General features: G+C 36.9%; 4 protein-coding genes across 5 annotated transcripts; 3 read left to right on the top strand and 1 right to left on the bottom strand.

Annotated features, from left to right (window-relative positions):
• The first annotated feature begins 56 nt into the window (after positions 1-56).
• Positions 57-6,825, top strand: hspa14 (heat shock protein 14). Its single transcript, XM_084110902.1, has 14 exons — positions 57-160; positions 337-417; positions 748-830; positions 995-1,043; positions 2,133-2,238; positions 2,320-2,410; positions 2,553-2,657; positions 2,742-2,903; positions 3,887-4,042; positions 4,133-4,235; positions 4,625-4,840; positions 4,937-5,086; positions 5,233-5,300; positions 6,051-6,825. Exons 1-14 carry the CDS (start codon positions 104-106, stop codon positions 6,139-6,141), a joined length of 1,518 nt encoding a protein of 505 aa, XP_083967028.1. The 5' UTR covers positions 57-103; the 3' UTR covers positions 6,142-6,825.
• Positions 6,826-8,054: 1,229 nt separating this feature from the next.
• dclre1c (DNA cross-link repair 1C, PSO2 homolog) lies at positions 8,055-12,916 on the bottom strand. The gene is made up of 14 exons (XM_084110900.1): positions 12,641-12,916; positions 12,456-12,507; positions 11,595-11,679; positions 11,444-11,503; positions 11,308-11,363; positions 10,918-11,019; positions 10,769-10,841; positions 10,541-10,681; positions 10,369-10,470; positions 10,152-10,288; positions 9,421-9,475; positions 9,241-9,329; positions 9,064-9,161; positions 8,055-8,979 (listed from the first exon to the last, which is right to left on the bottom strand). The coding sequence occupies exons 1-14, from the start codon at positions 12,747-12,749 to the stop codon at positions 8,168-8,170; spliced, it is 1,971 nt and encodes a 656-aa protein (XP_083967026.1). The 5' UTR covers positions 12,750-12,916; the 3' UTR covers positions 8,055-8,167.
• Positions 12,917-13,143: 227 nt separating this feature from the next.
• meig1 (meiosis/spermiogenesis associated 1) lies at positions 13,144-15,444 on the top strand. The gene is made up of 3 exons (XM_084110907.1): positions 13,144-13,272; positions 13,539-13,693; positions 15,155-15,444. Exons 2-3 carry the CDS (start codon positions 13,544-13,546, stop codon positions 15,281-15,283), a joined length of 279 nt encoding a protein of 92 aa, XP_083967033.1. The 5' UTR covers positions 13,144-13,272; positions 13,539-13,543; the 3' UTR covers positions 15,284-15,444.
• Positions 15,445-16,675: 1,231 nt separating this feature from the next.
• tmem243b (transmembrane protein 243, mitochondrial b) lies at positions 16,676-21,370 on the top strand. 2 transcript variants are annotated; one of them, XM_084113088.1, is made up of 6 exons: positions 16,676-16,792; positions 17,233-17,357; positions 18,005-18,254; positions 20,312-20,362; positions 20,443-20,547; positions 20,657-21,370. In XM_084113088.1, exons 3-6 carry the CDS (start codon positions 18,162-18,164, stop codon positions 20,798-20,800), a joined length of 393 nt encoding a protein of 130 aa, XP_083969214.1. In that variant the 5' UTR covers positions 16,676-16,792; positions 17,233-17,357; positions 18,005-18,161; the 3' UTR covers positions 20,801-21,370. The 2 variants fall into 2 exon arrangements, with proteins under 2 accessions (XP_083969214.1, XP_083969213.1); XM_084113087.1 differs by having other exon boundaries at positions 17,233-17,367.
• The last annotated feature ends 181 nt before the right edge of the window (positions 21,371-21,551 follow it).

The following is a 21,551-nucleotide window of genomic DNA, read 5'->3' as shown; positions in this document are numbered from 1 at the left end:
CTTTGATTGGCTAACATCGGCGTCCGTCATTTGGCTGCGCCCAAAAGTCAGTCCCTCCTCATTTGCATATGAAAACCGGCTTCCGGTTGAATTCGTCGGAAGCATGGCTGCCATCGGGGTGCACTTTGGATACACATGTGCCTGTGTTGCGGTATTCAAGGTGAATTTGTTATGAGTATACATCATTTTAATTAGTTGAATAAACGCAAATATGCCGACAATGAAATAAAATATCTAATAGTCCTTGTTAATAGTGCTGAATAGATGATGGTGTGACGTAAACCATACCAGATAAAAAAAAACCCATTATAATAGGTGTAATTGTTTTAATATTAGGATGGACGAGCAGATGTTGTGGCCAATGATGCAGGGGACAGAGTCACTCCAGCTGTGGTCGCATACAGAGACACTGAACAGGTAATTTACCAGGATTTCGGGGAATGGAGTTACAATCATTACACAGCTCTCTCATCAGCACCAAACACAGTCAGTTTTGCTGTCCTTTAAAACATGTCAGATTAAGAACTAACAGTGAAATGGAAACTAAATTCATAACTGCAAAACATATCTCTAGTCTAGTGAATAGTATGACCGACTGCATTTTATTTGTATTTTGTGTGTATTGCATAGTGTGTTTCATGTTTGATTATGTTAGTGTATTTTTGGCTGCTATTACACTATAATTCCCTTATGGGATACATTTAAAATATAAAATAATGGTTTTGTCTCATTCATTTGATTTTCCAGATAGTGGGAATCGCCGCTAAGCAGGGCCGAATACGAAATGCCACCAATACGGTTGTCAAAGTGAAGCAGATCCTTGGCAGACGGTATTTATTTTCATATTTACACAAACATGCAATAATGATGTAGATAATTCAGTGCATAACATTTATTACGAATATTTTACCATCAAAGTAGCAATATCTTAAATAAAAAAAACATTTATGTAAGTAATAATAATATAAATTCATTGGACTTGTGTATTTGACAGCTTTGATGACCCAGATGCTCTGGCACACAAAGAAGAAAGCAAATGCATTGTAAGTACATGCTGTTCTTAAAGGGATAGTTCACCCTAAAATGAAATTTAAGTCATCATTTACTCACCTTGGTGTTGTTCTAATGCCTTATGCCACAAAAGGAGAATTAAAAAAAAAATTGTCCATATAATGGAAGTGAATATCAACCAGCATCAAGCTTTTTTTTAAAAGACACAGAAGCATCATAGAATGGTTTCATGTGTCGTATATTCCAATTATTCTCGGAGTGTATGATAGGGTTTAGTGAAAAACAAATTGAACTTTAATGTATTATTTTATGAAAATCCTGACTTTGGTCATTGGTCTTCTGTGCACGATTGAGCGTTTGTGAGACTGTTAGCGCCGCGGTTTACTCTGGCTTGCCCAGAAAAAGCACACAAGTTGTGAGAAATCAAGATGAATAAAAACTTGACGTGTAATACAACTACTAGAAATCCAAAAAAAGTATCCGTGTACTTTTTCACCGGGTTGAATATCTCCAGACTGGAACTCAGATGACAGATGAGACAGTTGACAGATGTGAACACGGTAACAACTAGTTGCGACGAACACAACAGATATATTCACCTCAGAGGAGAAAGAAATGCTTTTCTTGATTTCTCACAACTTGTGTGCTATTTCTGGGTGAGTTGGGTTTAACTGCAGCGCTAATAGAGTCTCACGAATGCACATGTGAAATAGCCATGCACAGAAGATCAGGATTTTCATTAAATAATACATTACATTTTAATTTGTTTTTCATCACTCCCTATCATACACTCCCAGAACAGTTATACGGCACGTGTCGCACTGGACTGTTCTGTGATACTTATTTATTTTGTGATACTTTCAGCTTGATGCTGGTTGCTATTCACTGACATTATATGGATGAGCGTGAAATTTAAAAAAATGTCTTCTTTTGTTGTCTAAAAAAGAAAGACAGGCATACAGCATTAGAACAACACTAGGTTGAGTAAATGATGACTTGATTTTAATTTAGGGTGAACTATCTCTTTAAATACTGACAGATGGGAAAAAAACATAACAGAAACCATAAAAACGGCACCATTTGCTCTTTTAAAAGGTGTGTATTTTCTCACTCATTCCCAGGTTGTCAACAAGAGTGACCTGCCCAGATATGAAATCGACTTGGGAGAGACAACCAAGTATGTGTCGCCTGAAGACGTAGCAAAATTGATCTTCCATAAAATGAAAGGTATTGTCTGAATGCTTCATTTTCTTTCATAATCAGTATGTTAAATGTGAACCGCTGATAATCATTTCATGTTCCCTGCAGAGACGGCTCAGTCAGCCTTGGGTTCGGATGTGAAAGATGCTGTCATAACGGTGCCTTTTGAGTTTGGAGAGATGCAGAAGAATGCTCTAAGGTATGTAACTTAGTTGAGGTGTCTGTAAAACATCTTACGTTGCCAGACGAATGCTAATGAATTCAGATGATGTAACAAGGTTATCTAACTCCAGAAGCTGTGTCTGGGGAGAGGTTTTATATCAATCGGTGCTGTGTTGTAGGCAAGCTGCAGAAAGTGCCGGGTTCGACGTGCTGAGGCTGATACACGAACCCTCTGCTGCCCTTCTAGCTTATGGCATCGGACAGGACTCATCGTTGGGAAAAAGGTACAGAGTTTGTGCGTCGTCCGAGTTGAGCTGTTTCTTTGAGCTCCTCAGAAGCCTCATTCTCCTTTCTCTTTTCAAACACAGTCATGTCCTGGTGTACAAACTCGGAGGCACGTCGCTCAGCGTCACCGTCCTGGAGGTGAACAGTGGAATGTACAAGGTCCTCGCGACACAGACCGATCACAGGACGGGAGGAGAGAGCTTCACACATGAGCTCGCACAGCACCTCGCCGCTGAGTTCAAAAAGTCAGTTGAAGTCCAGTGCTTCACATTTGTTATGATTGTTCTTATAATGGAAGTGGTTTTGTTTTGAAGACACTGCACTGGGTACGGTTGCCAAGCAACTTCATAACTTCTTATACTGGCTATTTTACACTTTGAAGTGGCTCATCTAGTCATATTGTATCACTTAGTATTTGTAATTTTTTTTTACTCCAGTGTTATATAAAGCAGTGTTTTTTAGTATTGGTGCCAAACTTCTTATTTATGAATCTGCTATTATCGTTTTTTTTTTTTTTTTTTTTTTTAATCAGATGCAAAGTTTAATTAAAAAGTTTAAATTATTTATTATCAGAAAATAGATGGTAAATATTAAAGAAATATTTAATATTATAATATAACTGTATATTATATTAAATATTTATTTCATATTTAGGTTACTGTTCAAAACTTTGGGGTTGGTAAGATATTTAAAAATGTTTTTGAAAAAAGTATTTGATCAGAAGTACAGTAAAAACAGTAATATTGTAAAATGTATTACAATTTAAAATAACAATTTTCTAAAAATTACATTTTTTAAAAATGTAAATTATTCCTGCGATCAAAGCTGAATTTTCAGCATCATCACTTCAGTCCTCAGTGTCACATGATCCTTCAGAAATCATTCAAATATGCTGATTTGCTGCTTAAGAAACATGTCGTCTTATCCATGTAATGCTGCTTAATATTTTTGTGGAAACCATGAGACATTTTTTCAGGATTCTTTGATGAATAGAAAACAGCATTTATTTGAAATAGAAAACTTCTGTAACATTATAATTGTCTTTACTCTCACTTTTGATAAATTAAATGCATCCTTGCTGAATAAAAATATTAATTTATTTCGAAAAGGAAAAAAATCTTACTGACCTCAAAATTCAATGGTAGTGTATAATATTTTAAAACATTGATGTTATTTTATTTGATTACATGCATGTCAATCTTATTTTGTTTGTCATGTGTGTCTCCAGGACTTTTAAACAGGATGTGACAGGAAACCCCAGGGCGATGCTAAAGCTCATGAATGGTGCCGATATGGCCAAGCACACTCTCTCCACCCTGAGTAGTGCCAACTGCTTTGTGGACTCGCTCTATGACGGCATGGATTTTGAGTGTAATGTGTCCAGGTGAGCTGAAGTTATTTTGCAATCAAATCAGTATTACAAAGAAAATGGCACCTGTTGCATCTCTGCATTTCATATATGCTTCTGTCCTAGAGCCCGTTTTGAGCTGATTTGCTCCAGCCTCTTTACTAAGAGCATTCAGCCAATTAAAAGTCTCCTCGAGCAAGTAAACCTGTCCACCTCTGATGTCAACAAGGTAAAACAACTTTTTTAAAGAGGTCATATTATGCTCTTTTACAGAGTCTTGATTTTGTTTTTGGGGACTGCTAGAATAGGTTTTGTGTGCTTGAATGTGATATAGAGAATAACTCCCTTGGGAGGGACTTTGTGCTTTGGAACTTAGCAGACCTTTTTAATGCTCAAACAGCAACATTACACACTTAAGAAAGCTGAACATGTTGAAAAAAATGACCAGTAGAGAGAGCTGTAGATTTTAATCCATATTTCATGCATGAAAAAAAATATTTTGTCAGTTTAGAGGCAATTAATACAAAATTCCCTGTCCAACTAGTAGATTATTTTGGTGTTTTACATGGCGAGAACTGAGTATAAATTCAGCTTAAACCCGTTTTCTTTCTTTCTAAGGTGGTTTTATGCGGAGGATCAGCTCGTATCCCGAAGTTGCAACAGATGATCAGGGATTTGTTCCCAGACGTGGAGCTACTGAACTCCATTCCCCCGGACGAGGTGATTCCGGTCGGTGCTGCCATGCAGGCTGGCATCCTGGTCGGAAAAGACAGCCTGGCACTCGGAGAAGATTCCATCACTGTGGATTGCTGTGCCAGCGACATCACGGTTAAGGTGGGGAACTTCAAATGATTAATAGTGCAGATTCGTTTTATGGTGTTTTAGCACAGAATGGCATATTGATCAGTAGATTGTGTCTCGGTCTTTCAGGAAGTGGATGACTCCGGAGCGGAGGTTTTCACAGTTTTGTTTCCATCTGGCACACCTCTCCCTGCCCGCTGTCAGCACACGCTGCAGGGTCCTGGCAGTCTGTCGTCCGTGTGTCTGGAGCTGTACCAGGCACAGCAACCAATCGCACAGGTTGGCTCCCCTTTTAACAGACATTTCAGTACAAACCTGAAATTATCGTAAATGAGATATTCAGCTTGTATTGTGCACTAAAACTGTTGGGCTGATTTAGCTTTAAGCTTATTGACTTTAAATGTGACACTGGTTTATTTTTCTAGATTGTACTTCGAGACCTGGAACCTAAAGAGGAGCTGCATGACTTTGTCACAGTGCTGACAATGAAGAGGTAATGTGAGGTTCATTAATACTGGATGAATTGAGAATCACAATTTTTTTATTGTTTAAAATCGAGATTTTGATTCTCGCATGATTCTGAACTAAACAAAATAACATGCAATTTATTAGAGGTTCTGACAAAATATTAATTGCTGCAGTCTATTTAAAAATATTTAATTAATTTTAATCATATATAAAAAAATCCGTCTGAATGAATGATTCAATGACTCACTCGTAAAGACTGGATGAATCGGCGTTTTTGAGCGAATCTCTTGAATGATTCAATGACACTCACTTGTTGCCACCTACTGGTGTAATGAATGTAATTAATGAATCTTTATTTGAAGTGTTCACTTCTGTGTTTATATCCGAACTATAAACTTTTATCACAACACTTCTGTGATCATTTTAATTATCGTAACAGAAACATATAAAGAGATATACAGAGATATAATTGTGTGGTTGAAAAGAGTAAGACTGAAGCCGTTTCATGCCTGTACATGACAACTCTGTGGATCAGCACCAACATCAACACAGATCTGAATGTTCTGTTGTTGATTGTATTTATCAAAGGTTTAAATGAAACTGGTGAATCGTTGTCATTTAGGAATAAGATAGCGTTGGTGTTTGAATTGAGATTGCGATCTTTTAAAGAGTAATCTATATATTTTCTAGCTTGTGTGTGTACTATTAGTTCAAGAATATCACCCTGTCCTACTCAACTACTCAACTCTTTTCCTGATGTGTGTTTATTTTTCAGAGACGGTTCACTGCACGTGACGTGCACAGAGATGGGAAGCGGCAGATCCGAAGCCATAACCATAGAAACAGCTGCTGCTGCAGCGTCTTAACAACCCTCAATCACGCTGGCAACATAATTCCATACAGTAACCTAAACACCTGCATCTCATGCTGTTTGAGGTTTTCCATTGCTCTAGATTCCTCTAGAGATTAACCGAACAAGAACTTGAACATGTTTGCTTCAGTTCAAGGAATAGCTCACCCATAAAGGAAAATGCAAGTTGAATTGTTCTGCAGCTTTTGGTTGACAACAACAATTCATACTGTCAAAAGGATGGACCAAGAAGTAATTTGTCCTTTTCGGGTTTGGAATATTGAGGGTAAGTAAATAATGACAGAATTTTCTTGTATGGGTGAGCTATCCTTTTTAAATGAATATCCAGTTGTTTTTTGTTCATGTCTGTTGTCTGACCAGCAGGTTTACTGTAGTTGTTCTTACCACGTGCCTTTATGTACCGGCATCACACCATTTGATTAGTTATGAGTTTATGTGATTGGTGGATTTAAGAAACCTGTGGAGTTTGCTGATACCATTTAAAGCATGCACAACCTCATCAGACTGAAGAATTTCCCGTTGTAGACTGAGAAGCAGGTGGTGTTGTACAGGGAAGAGATGTCTTTGTGTGGCTCACTGATGCTAATGTGGTGCAGTCACAGCGAGCAGGTGCAAAATTATCGTTTAAAAAGCTGTCATCTGTAACTAGTATGCAATAAAGATCTCTGAACGCAATAAACCCCGAGTTTATTTTCAGTACAGATACTTGCTACATTCATGTCAAGTTGGAATATTTGCAGTTACATGATTTAAGATTTTAAAAACCAACCAGAACTTGTAATAAAGTTGGAATTTTATGAAAGCTCCAAGCATCTCTTACTTGAGCGCCATTATATTGTGTGAAAGTAACTAAAATGGCCTTGACATATGTGACCCTGGATCACAAAACCAGTCTTAAGTCACACGGGTATATTTTTGGCAATAGCCAACAAAACATTGTATGGGTCAAAATTATCCATTTGCACGATTTATCAGCACAATTGCCAATAGAAATGGACAACTTTAAAGGCGATTTTCTCAATATTTCAAATAGTTGTATCTAGGTCAAATATTGTCATATCCTAACACACCATACATCAATGGAAAGATTATGTATTCAGCTTTCAGGTGATGTATAGATCTCAATTTTTTTTTTAAATACCCATAAGACTGATTTTGAGGTCCAGGGTCACATATTTCTGTTTGAACTGTTTTAATATAACCAGTTACCTAGTGTGCTTTTATTTTTACACTCATTTAGCACTTGGCAAGTTTTAATTTTATTAAATCTTTGAGTTGCCATCTTATAATTATGACACAATGTGAACGTTGTTATTTTAGTATTTCTATAGTATTATTTTAATTTAGCCTTTTTTAATTTTAACTTTTAATTTTAATATTTTTGATGTGTGTTTTTGTAGCATTTAATTTTTGTTCGTTTTTAATATTTCTATTTACCTTTAATTTACTTTTTATTTAATTTTTGGTTTCATTAATTTTAGTACTTGATTTCAATTAATTGGCAAGGCATTATTTCTATTTCTTTTAAGTTTTATTGGTAACACTTTACAATAAGGTTCCTTTATTAAACATTAGCAAAAGTATTAACTAACATGATCTAACAATGAGCAATACATTTACTACTGTTTTTGTTAATCTTTGTTAATGTTAGTTAATAAAAATAAAGCTGTTCATTGTTTGTTCATGTTAGTTCACAGTGCATTAACTAAAGTTAACAAGATTTTAATAAAGTATTAGTAAATGTTGAAATTAACAATAACAAAGATGAACAAATGCTGTATAAGTGCAGTTCATTATTAGTTAATGTTAACTAATGAACCTTATTGTAAAGTGTTACCGTTTTATTTTTTCACCTTCATCAAGTTTTTTTTAATGGTTTCTAAACTAGAACAGAAAACATTGTACGCATTTGCTTGAGGAATTTAATTAAAGTATTCAGTATTTATAAAGGTACAAAACTGCATGAGGTAAGCTGTCGTACAACAAACCAAAAAATAATACATGAATAAACAAACATGAAATTAATAAATTTGCCTTGTGACCACTTCCTCCCCTGCTGCCAACTTCCTGTACAGGTCCTTCAGGTCTTCTGGCTGTGGGACTTTTGAACCTGGTGTTGGTGGAAGCTCGAAATCTGATGACACCTGAGAGTCTGATTTCGGCTCCACGGCTTCTTCCGTCTTCTGTTCAGTTTCGATCACATCTCGGTTACACTGCTCACTAATAACGGCTTTACTTTCATCCACTTGGACAAGAACGGTGTCCATTTGACTGAGGCTCTCCATTCCTGCGTCTGATATATGAGTGGACTGAGAGGAAGTCATGTGAACGGAGCTCTTGTCGTCCTCATCTTCATCCTGAAACAGCTCAGGCGATTGGGACACTGTGTTTTCGGTGGCTGTGTTGTGGCTGTTCTGACTGTTATCCAACTCGCTCTCGTCCGTCAACACCGGTTCTGCCTTGAAGAACTTTTCCCAACAAGGCTGAGCAGCTTTGGATCGGGACGAGTCCAAACGAGTCAGTTTTGAGCATGGCATTTCTGTGCAAGATGGAGGAGCAAGACCAGATGGGTGAGGTACAGGAGATTGCTCAGGATCATCTTCATCGTCGTCATCATCATCATCATTTGATTCAGTGCAGTCCATGTAATTGGACGAGTGTGCGGAGGGACAGGGCTGTATGAGGGAGTACATTTGGTCTGTATCATGAGAATCTTTATTAGGACTACATGGTTGTGCACTATTGGCAATCTTGGTCAGATCAACCACTCTTATCTTCCGCCACCTCGGAGCCGTGGAAACCTCATCAAACAAGTCGTCATTACTGTCTGAGCCTTGGCAGAAAGAAATTTATAAGCACTAGTAACCGTTTTAATGATGAATAATAGAAATAGTTTTATAATGAAAACTGTTTCTACCTTCTGATGTGCATCTCTTTCTGGTTCCTTTAAGGGTTCCAAGCGGTTTGTAGACAATCTCTTCCCTTTCAGTGTGTTTTCTACACAATGGCTTCAACCTGAATTTAAAAAGATCATTTTTAAAAAAGTATCTCATGACAACATGGTTAAAAAAAAAGAAGAAGGATCAGTCCTTACAGATCTGTGACGTCCTCCAGTGTCTTGCCCAATGGAATGACATTAGGGTAGATGTTAACAGGACCAATGTAGGATAGAAAGTCCTTAACCTAGTCAAAGGAAATAGAAACGGCCTTATGATATCCTAACCCTGTGTATGCTGTCATGTATGAAAAATATTTTAAGTGGGATTTCTCTTACTTCTAAGTAAGAGGAATGAAAAGAAAAGCATGCTCTGTAGGAACTGCTCCCCATCCTAAAAAGAGAGACATTCAATAAATAAGTGTTATATTATATGTATGAACACTTAATGTGATTTTATTATATATACAGAATTAAAAAATAAATCAAATATACAATTTTAGAATATAAAAGTTTAAAAATGTATATATTTATTGTGTGTATGTCTATATATATATATATATATATATATATACACATTTTTCATACTGTACATTATAACGTGATGCTAAATTCACTTCTAACAAAATATTTACAAGATATTTTAGTTTTTAAAGTTTTATTTAGATAGTATACAATTTAAGTGTGCGTTTACACAACAACGATGTATGTCAAAACGATCCCGTTCACACGGATCTGCAAAAACGACTAAAAAGCTGTATTCTGCTGCCAGGCCAGTAGATGGCGATGTCAGAAAGAAACACGACTGAACAGGTAATATGCATGTGCATGATGTCACTGTTTTCACAAATATGCGTGTTTGTAGTTTAAATGGAGACAATAGAGGTATCGTTAAACCCGTTTTCAAAAGTTTACGTTTTCAGGCCCCCAAAATGCCATTGTGTTGTAAATGAACGGCCAAAGCGCATAAAATTTTCAATTCTTTTTGTTAAAAAAAAAAAAAAAACTGGCCATAACATTAAAATAATTATCTGCAGGCAGAATTTTTATATTGGTGCATCATGACTCACTTGACAATGACAGAGGTCTTTCTGGTCCGTTCTCCAAACCATATTGTTGAGGGTTTGATGCTGATGATGTTCAGAGGAACGCCATCTGGAGCCGTGGTGCCGCACGGTAACCTGTTCGCCCTGAAGAACTCCTCATCCTGAGGAAAAAGCCACAGACGTGATCTCCGTTTACAACAGGATGTATATGACGATGTCATTATGCAAAGGATGAGCCTACCTTGGGGTGCCTACAAGCGTGGATCTGCGTTGCCCGGTTGGTGGTCACATGACACAGAATTTCAGGCATTTTTTTGAACATATCCAAGCTCTTCACATGTATCTATAGTAGAGAAACTGTTAATGTTTGCAAAACTAGGCAGAAAGAATTAGTGAAAAAGAAAATCACTGACCTGTGAGCTGAACTCTTGTCCCAAGTTGGTAAAGAGGTACTCGTAACCATACGCTGCCTTACAGTTTAACCAAACCACATGGTACGGACTCTGACAGATCCAGTCCTGGATCAGCTGTCTTATCCCTGTTAAACAAGCCTCCTAAAACAGTGGGAAAACAGTTATGGAAAGAAAGATACAAACGCCTCAAGTCTGTTTGATATAATCCAGGTAAGTGTAAATGCTTACCCTGCTAGGGATCTGATGGTACTTGGGATCGAAGAATGTGGTATCGATATACACACTCTTAATGTCTTTTACCCTGCAACACAAACATTTGAACTGTATTATTATCTACAAAATGTGTTGTATTTAAATATCTGCTTATATCTGAATACCTGTCTCCGGAGTGCAAGCACTCCATTCTTGCAGCGTCTCCGACAGCCAGTCTGAAGTCCCCCGTGTAGAGCACTGTACCCTGAGCGCCCTCAAACAGAAACCTGTGTTGAGAGTTTCAAGCCATGATTTCATCAAAATGGACTCTATTTACATTCTTAATTCATGTTCCGGTTGCTTACATCAGTGGTTCCCAAACCTGTCCTGAAGGACCCCCAACACTGCACGTTTTCTTTCTCTCCCTAATCAAACACACCTGATTCAACTCATCTGCTCATTATCACATGGGTTAATGAGCTGATGAGTTGAATCAGGTGTGTTTGATTAGGGAGACAAAGAAAACATGCAGTGTTGGGGGTCCTTCAGGACAGGTTTGGGAACCACTGGCTTACATGACCGATCCTGGACAGTGTCCCGCTGTGAGCAGAGTTACAACAACATCCTCTGACTGAAGAGAAAAAACAAATACAAATTCAGATCAACTCAAAAACACTAAACAAAAGAATGAACTAGGAGCTAAACGCCCACCTCTCCAGTGGTTTCATCTATCAGAGATATGTGCGTTGGACTGTCCAGCTCCAGGGGCACCTAGTTTGTGATGGAGATGTTCTCGTATCAGGATGTTTAACGGTTAGCAGAACGATTTATGGAAATTTGCATGGCTGAAATGAATACTTACAATGTGATCTTCCCAGAATACATATTTTGGGTTACTAAGCAGGAGCTCCTTTGTGACAAATGAGCAGTACAGCTTCACTGTTAAACTAACAAAGACAATAAGTTTGTCAGTGTCTTGTCAAATATATACAGTGGTGATAAGAGTACCCTGAAAACTACAAAGTAGCCAAAAAGATACTTAAGTACAGTAACTAATTACATTTACTCAAATACTTTACAACACTGCTTGTGTGTGTGTGTGTATATATATATATATATATATATATATATATATAATTTACATAAATTAAAACACTGAAAACTGTTTTTGCTAGAGTGAATTTGGCATATATTGTACAGTATGAAAAATGGATATTAATTTTTAGTTACTATTAAATAAATAGTCTTTTAAAGATATTGTTTAAAAGTTAGATAACGGCAAAGAACATTTTAATGTAAAGGCAGAATAAACAAACTTACATTTTGTACATAAAAATAAAAAATACATAAATATGACAATATTTATATACCAAGACAATGTTCGTAGACATAATACTGCAGCATTATAGTATGTAAACTGAAAAAAGCTTGTTTATAAAAAATAAAAGTATATAAAAACAAATTGAACTGACACACACAAACACTTAATATATATATATATATATATATATATATATACATATACATACATATATATATATATATATATATATATATATATATATATATATATATATATAATTTATACATTAGTTTATAAACAATACTTTTAAACGTAAAAATTACGGACAAAGCCAAAGTTTATGTAAACTATGACGTTTAACCTCACATGTTTAATAAGAAAACGACATGGTCACATTGGAATAAAACAACCATCACTCACCTAAACTTCAGTTTTCTCTTCATCAAAGGTCCTTTCAACCCTTTCATATGATCTGTTAAACATAAACATCAACAGATATGTCAGAACAGTGATCATAATCATGGCAAACCAATTTAGCCATTCATGCTGCCTGGAAAGTGCATAAGCAGGTTCTGATGCGATGTCCATAATATACACATATGCACCTTTATGGCAGTGAGAGAGGAAATAAGCTCTGGCGTGCAAATTCTCCCTGTCAAATCGGTCCAGGGAGATGGTGGGATATTCCTTCATGCGTCCAGCAAACGAGCTCATGCTGACTGCACTGAGTTTGAGCTGATGAAGAACTCAAAATCCCCCTGAGACCTCAGGACATCACTGCCCAAACTCTTCCTGGGCTCGAGTCGCAGACAGCACCCCTGTTCCCTGCATCTGTCTTTCCTCCTCCTGGCATCGCTTTGGTATGAAACCACGTGAGTCGGAAACAAACATCGGTAACCTGATAGTGTAAATTGTACAGCGACATCTAATGGACTAAAATTCAATCCTTAAAACATTGCAAAAAGCCACAGCAATCGGTATACTCCAAAACAATACACTGAGACAAAAATGTGAATAAAGTTTTACAAATAATTGTGCATACCCAAGAACAGTTTTGTCAGTTTCTTCTAGGACATTCTAGGGATAGGTTTGATTGGCCATCCAAACTATGGAATTCCGGGAATGTTTTCTATTGGCCATTTTACCCTCATGCTAAGTTGCTAGGAAACGACGATGCGCAACATCGCTCAACCAAACGAACACGTTGACAATTCATCTTTTTATCACGCACGTCAATGTAAGTTTGTATTTAAAACATTATTATTAATAAATATCAACCAGTTTATCAATTAATAGCGGACTTCAATGCATCTTCTGAGTAAATTAGACTAGATGCCGCCAATGTTTATAACTCCAGCATTAATTATTCGGTGAATGAGCGTATTGTTGTTGAACACGTGACACGGTGTTATGACTTGTTGATTATGTAAAGTAGAATCTGTGGTCAAACTGGATTTATTCAAAGTAGAATAGTGAGTGATGTATTTTTTTAATCATACACAGAAATCATGTCCTGCCCAGTTTTACTGGATAACAAGGCCAAGCCCAAGTCCATGAGCCGCGCGAAGCAGTGGACAGGTGAGGTGGAGGACCTGTACCGCTTCCAGCAGGCCGGATACCGGGACGAGCTCGAGTACCGACAGATACAGCAAGCCGAGGTACACACTGACATCTTTCTGCTGTCACTTAGAAGAACTTTTATTACATTATTACCATTTTAATAAGCACATTATTACTTATTTTATAATGTTTACACAATCGTTATAATATACGTTACACGCAAACCGAGAAATTTCATTATATAGCCTACATTATATTATCAAAATATTTTGTTTTAATTATCTTTTAGGGTCAGTAAAAACAAATATCCCCTCCTGACATCACACACACACATATATATATTAGTACTGTCAAGTACCATACAAGTTTGTAAATATATATTTAATATATGTATATATATATATATATATATATATATATATATATATAAAGCATACATTGACCACAACACAATCAGTTATTAATATTAAAAAAATTAACACATTTTTAATAATTTTCCTCAGCCAGACATCACTTTTGGTCACTACTATGACAATTAATAGGTTGTTTTCATTGTCATTTAAGTGAAATTGCTAAACTTAAATATATGAGCTTGATAAAAAATGATCATTCTAGAAGAAAATTTCAGATGGCACTTAGAGGCTTTTGCATCTGAACTCTTCATATGTACTTTCATTGATAAAACATACCAATAAAACTATACAATATGTATTAAAGTTTTATTGGTATGTTTTATAAAGTTCAAAACCTTTATTTGTCCCCAAGGGGCGATTAGTTTTGCTGCAGTAGCAAAGAAGTTAACATACAATACATGACAACAAAGCAACAACATCATAAAAAATAAATACAAAAATAAAATACAAGATCAGACAAATGGATAAATGAATACCACAAACATTTAAAGTTCAAGTTCAATATACCTTACGTGCAGACGTCACCTCTTTTTTACAGAGTTAAGCAGAGAGATAGCAGAGGGTACAAAGGAGAATTTATATCTATTTGTTTTGGCGGATGGCTGACTAAAACGGGAACCAGAAGGCAGCATCGTAAATTCTGCATGCAGGGGGTGAGAACTATCAGACATGATGGATTCAGCCTTTTAAGTACATGTCTATTGTACAGTTCGGTTAGTGTTATCTGCTGAATCCCGATGATTTTGCTGCTAACTTTATTAACCATTGCTAATGTGTTTTTCCGTTTTAAACTAAGAGAAGCATACCAGCAAATAAAAGACTCAATAAAAGATTTCTAAAACATTGTCATCAGAGATCTGTCAACTTAGCTTCCTCAGACAGAAGAGACGTTGCTGACTTTTCTTACTCAGCATGTCTGTGTTTAGTTCAAAGGTCAACTTGTTATCAATGATGATTCCCAGATGCTTGTACGACTCAACCATTTCAACCTCTTTTCCATCTATAATCGTCTTTTCAGGAGTTGGATGGTGACGTCTAAAATCAATGCACATTGAAAGTGTTTATGCTTAGTCTGTTCATTTCTTAGTTAAGTACTTACTGGCGTCACAGTCCTGATAATTGAATATTGTTGTGTTGTCCTTTCAGATTGACCGTTGGCCCGACAGTGGGTTTGTGAAGAAGCTTCAGCGTCGAGATAATACTTTCTATTATTACAACAAAAAGCGGGAGTGTGAAGACCGAGAGGTCCATAAAGTGAAGGTGTATGCGTACTGACCCGACCCCATCAGCGCTTATGCCATTTTCATTTTTTTTCTTTCATTTTTAAATACTGTCTTTTGAAAACTCATGGTCAGAGATGTCTTGCTGTTTTCTTAATGTAAGTTTCTGAATTAAAAAAAATGATCTAAATAAACATTTTACATGTAAACAATCAATAGCCAGAGTTTCACCTCTTTACTAAATGCTCTAAAGCCAGAACAAAACCAGTACCAGGTTGGTATAGGTATGCATTTACAAATGTAAATTTATATCATTTAAAGGGATAGTTCCCCCAAAACCTGTATTCATTTCTTTCTTTGGATGAACAGTATATACAGTATATATATATATAGTATATACAGTATATTTTGAAGAATTAACTTCTATAGTAGTTTTTTTCCTATTATTGAAGCCAATGGGATCCATCAACTGGTTGGTTACCCATATTCTTCAAAATATCTTCTTTTGTGTTCAGCAGAAGAAATAAATTCATGCAGGTCTAGGACAACTTGAGGGTGAGTAAATGATGACAGAATTTTCATCTTTAGTTGAACTATCCCTTTAAGTGTTTTGCTCTTAGTTATGCAGCACACCATTGGAAACAAAACAGCCGTAACAAACTATATGACAGAAGCATAACAGATAAACCAATGCATGTATATTGTTACAATGATTGTAACTGTGCATTTATACAGAGAGATTAAGAACCTTTTTTTCCCCACAAATTCTACTACTTTGAGTTGAGGCAAATATTTTTGTATAGGACAATAAAACTAAGTAGATGATGAATATTAATCTTAAATTCAAGAAATTTGTGATTTTGCAACTTTTAAATGTATTTTTATATGCTTTAGGTGTTGCTTATAACATACATTTTGACATAATTTGAGGTTTGTGCCTTTCACAAAACTTTTTTTGTTTTATTGAATTTTAATAAGAACAAAACATAATTTACATAGAAGAGTACATATAACCATACATGTCAGTGGTAAAAGAAAAAAAGGAAGAAAAGGCATTTTTACTTTTGGATATTGTTTCTAAATATATTTTAACATCAAATTCAAATTGTTCAAAATTTGTAAATATAGCAACGGGCAATTGTAATAAATCAAATATTTTTATCACCATCAAATGAAAAAGGTTTTAGCATAACATCAACTTCTTCAAAGTTAACAAGAATCATAGCTTTTCTTTTTAAGTAATTATTTAGTTCTTTCCAAAACATTTGGGTCCTGGGACCCTTCAGCGACAAATAAGATAAACATAAAATTCACCTGCTCAGTCTTGTACAAATTCGTAAAAGGTTGTAATACGGTTTGTAATGCCATACTGTTTAAAAATAAAATATATATAAAAAAAAAAAAAGATAAACATAAAACTAACCGTATGGCCCTTTAAGAACACGTCACTTCCGGTTTCATGCAGCTAGCCGTTATTACTGCTCTTTTGAAGTCATGCGGATAATACTCTGATCGGAAAGCTACCCCGTGTGATCAATAAATCCCTCTTGTTTGTTATATCCAGGTAAGTTAGATAAGTTTAGTTGATTATTATATTCTCATTATGTCTGCCCCGTTCGGACGGTTTGTTTTCATTCACATTAGCTATTAGCTCTTTGATGTCAATATTAATCTATAACAGCAATCTGATTGTAGTTGTATTTTAGTTAACATAACGTTACATGTTCAGACTAAGAAAGACAGTTTAGAGAATTATATTTTTGATCGGTGTGTTAGTGTGTGGATATAAACAAAAATCAGTTCATGCACCTGCACTGATACAGTCAAAGTAATGAAGTCATTTACTGGATTGATAAACAGTGATGTCCAGTTGTTGTCTGAAGGTGATTTACGATTTTTTTATGGCCAGTAAGCAATTTCAAGTCCTAGTCAAGACCAGAACAATCAATAGTAGAAAGTAATAACATTAGACACTAATGGTGCATTTGTTTTATTTGGTTACAGAGCTGAAAAATAGTCTGGAGATCCTCCTCGTCCTTCCTCCTCAGATATCGGATGACATGAGCTGCATTTACCATTTCTGAGCCATCGATCCATCATCATGATGAAGATTTGCCTCGGATCACAAAGTAATGTGCTGTACGTTGTGCACTACATACAATGATATAAAATTATCATTATTTATGCACCATCATGTTGTTCCAAACCTATATGACTTCCAAAGAATACAGACGATAACCTTAATGTACTGAGCAAATTATGACAGAAGTAGTTTAATTTGTAGGTGAACTTTCCCTTTAAGGATGTGTTTTTCCGATGACACCATTACTAATGTACTTGTTGTGACCCAAATAAATTGCCATATTGTTTATATATCATGTTTATATGTGACTATATAGTTGATTAAAAACTACCAGGGCTTACAAACCACATAAACTGTGCACTGACGCCAAGCTCAAGCGCTCACATGACCGATCACACATTTTTAAGGCTGTGCTTATGGTTTCATGATCCAGGCTGCCAGAATCAACCCAAGCCCTTTGGGCTGATTATTAGAAAGGCCAGCTTGTTGTGTTACTCTGAAGCACCATTGTAATAAAAGTCTTCGAATTCATGGGAAAAGGAGCAAAGTGCATGACGGATCATTCAGTGCTGAGGCTCTGTGGTTTGCTTTAGTTCATATCACACTTTGACGTGCCATGAAATTATCAGTAGAGTGAAGTAAATGAATGTTTTAACCTGTATGAACATGTCATGTGGCTTATCTGTGCTCTAGGTGACCCAACCATGACTATCTGCTGCTCCTAAACCGCTTGTCCTGAGGAGCGAACCTAAGCTAGAGAGCAGCGAGCAGCATGCACTGCCATCCTCCTCTCCAGAGGAGCAGCTGCTGGTAGAAGATATCAGGAAAGTGTGTGTGCACTGCTCTGGCCATGGATGACTTCCCTACGCATGACTTCACTACACGCACCTATGGCACCAGTGGCATGGACAACAGGCCTCTGTTCGGGGAGACGTCGGCCAGGGTAACTCGACTGTTTGTTTTTGTAGTATAAAGTTAACCTTTTTTATTATTCCAAATAAAATATTTGCCATGATAATATTCCATCAAAATATAATAGTATGATGAGCCAAAACATTATGACCAGTCACAGGTGAAGCAAATATCGTTGATCATCTCCAAACAAGGCCACATATTAAGGTCTGGGTAGATTAGATGGTAAGCAAACAGTCAGTTCTCGTAATCAACGTGTTGGATGCAGGAGATATGGGCAGGAATAAAGATCTGAGTGACTTTGACAAGGGCCAAATTGTTATGGCAAGGCGACTGGGTCAGAGTATCTATGAAACGGCAAGGCTTGTGGGTCGCTCCCGGTCTGGGCCAACAGAAGGTCACGCAAAATTGTAATGATGGTTATGGGCAGACAGTGCCACAGACCAATCAGAGTGCTTATGATAACTCCTGTCCGACGTCGAAAGTGCCTACTACGGGCACATGAGCATCAGAACCGGAGCTGTGGAAAAAGGTTGCCTGGTCTGATGAGTCACATTTTCTTTTACATCATGTGGACCTGGGGAAGTGAAGGCACCCAGGATGCACTCTGGGACAACGACAAGCCAGTGGAGGGAGTTTGATGCTCTGAGCAATGTTCTGCTGGGAAACCATGGCCATTCATGTGGATGTAAATTTGACACATGTGACCTACATAAACATTAGCCGCTTTCCGACCAAGTAGTTCTAGGAACTTAGTTCTAGGAACTGTCCACTTCTAAACAGTTCTAAGAACTACTCTCCCCCAAACTCGGTTTTGCTGTTTGCGTTCGCACTGGCCAAGTGGCCATAGGAACTGGTAGGAGGGGTAAGGGAGTGTCGCAAGCACGGCGACTTTTATTTTGACGGTGCGACGGACCTTTATTTTGGCGGCGCTGAGAACGCCAGAGCAAACAATGCTCGCATTCTCTGTGTTTATTAGTTAGCGATCTGTCTAACAGTACTGTTTAACATGTTATTAGATAGAACTGTTATAGAAAGTAGACAGTATATGAAAAAAGGTTATTAGCCTATGCCGTGTGGTTGATGTCCAGTGTTGCTAGCTGGGCAGATAAACATAATAATGTTTGGCTTGGTTCCCTCAAAGTTGCGTTGGATTTTCTCTTCAGCATAAAGGTTTAGAGACCCATCTATCACTGTTTTCCATGTTTGTATAGTTAGTTTATGGAGTAAATATATAGGCTATAATCTGTGTGTTTACATTCTAGCTGTTTTAAAAATGGCGGGTGCTGATGTTCCGCGTGCGTTCGGTCAATCAGCGTACACTAACGTCACGGATAGTTCCTATAGTGCTGGTTTAGACCGACTCTGAAGTAGGACCCAAATTAGTTCCTACAAATGGAGTTCCTAGAACTAAAATCGTTCCTAGTTCCTGCGGTGCGAACACGCCGACATCCGGGTACTTTAGCCAATAGTTCTAGGAACTGTGAAAAGGTTCCTCCGGTCGGAAAGCGGCTATTGTTGCAGACCAGGTAGACCCTTCATGACGACGGTGTTCCCTGGTTGAAGTGGCCTCTTTCAGCAGGATAATGCACTCTGCACACATTGTGTTCAGGAATGGTTTGAGGAACATGATGAAGAGTTCAAGATGTTGCCCTGGCTTCCAAATTCCCCAATTGAGCATCTGTGGGATGTGCAGGAACATCAAGTTCGACGCACAGCAGCTCCACCTCACAACCTACGGGACTTGAAGGATCTGCTGCTAAAGTCTTGGTGCCAGAAACACAGGACACCTTCAGGGGTGTGTAGAGTCCATGCCTCGACGGGTCGGAGCAGTTTTGGCAGCACACAGAGGGCCAACAGTATATTAGACCATAATGTTTTGGCTCAGGCACAGTGTGACTTTTTATCGCACAATGTAACTTTGTTTCATATTTCACAACTTTATTTCGCAGTTACCTTGTTAAGTCGTTCCGCATAATGATGTAGATATTTAAAAAGAGAACATTTACTGCAGCACCTTGAGTTACCTGTACCATGAAACTATTTTCTGTCAACTACACTAATATATTTTTGTTGGGTCACTTTCAGGATCGAATCATCAATTTAGTGATCGGTGGACTCACGTCTTTACTCGTTCTGGTAAGTTTTTACAACTAATGAAGATCTCAATATGTCTGTTAATAATATTGTAAATAATTAATTGTCCCTTTCTCTTTCAGGTGACCATCATAAGCTCAATCATCTTCCCTTCACTGCCTCCAAAGCCATTGAATATTTTCTTTGCCATCTGTATCATGCTAGTCTGCGGGTCCGTGTTGGTTCTGGTGAGTGAGAACTTGCTGTGTAGGCTAAAAAGCATTAGGGTTAATTAATTCCTTCAATGGTCCCAAAGAGAAATAAATGTTTTTAATGCAATCCATCTCTTTCCTTCAGATATTCTGGTATAGACAGGGAGATCTGGAGCCCAAGTTTCGCAACTTGATCTACTACATGCTGTGTTCCATCGTTCTGCTGTGTATCTGTGCCAACTTGTACTTTCATGACGTGGGACGTGATAAACAGAGCAATGCCTTATAAAACTGTTACCATGGGAATCGTCCCAATCAGCAGAATGTTCGTCATTATATGGGTGCTTTGGAACCCCACTTGAGTTCTTGAATCAGGATAATTCATTTTCCTACAAGCCCCATTTGTGTGGGCAAGGCCAGTCTGCCTTTGGGAGAGCCATATTAGTGGACTAAACATAATATAGATGCAAACATGTTAGCGATGAGTAGCACTCTGGGATGTCCGTGCACATGTTTTGCACCCTGAATGCTGTACACAGCTTAACCTATATGCCAATGACGTTTTTTTTTTGTTGTTGTTGTTTTTTAAATAAGCCATGGCAATGTAATGCATAATGCTTTTATACACCTATGGTACATTCCTAATTAAAAAATTCCTTATTTTGTATTTAAATGATCAGAAAAGCAATTCTGAATTAGAGCACTTGATTAAAGACACGCAACAGTCATTGTAAATCCTGCTTGTTTGTTTTTCTAAATTACTGAACACTGTTATTTGATATGGTGCAAACCTTAATTTTGGTTAACAACCATTGTAATCTGGATTGTATGTAATAAATAAATACATATACACAATATATACATTTGTAAGCTTTGTTGTGCTCTATATTTAGTACAAAATTGTGATACAATTGTTCTGAAACATTGGAAAGTTTTATATGAAAAACCTGGGGAAGTTGTTGGTTCACATTTAAAAAAACATTTACTAATTTAGTAAGTAGGCCTGCAATATCCCCAAATAAATGAATTATCAAAAGGTG

The sequence above is a fragment of the Abramis brama genome (genome assembly GCF_963993115.1).
Source record: "Abramis brama genome assembly, chromosome: 4".
Lineage (NCBI taxonomy): Eukaryota > Metazoa > Chordata > Actinopteri > Cypriniformes > Leuciscidae > Abramis > Abramis brama.
The sequence above is the reverse complement of the archived record's forward strand: the minus strand, read 5'-3'. Positions and strand labels throughout refer to the sequence as shown.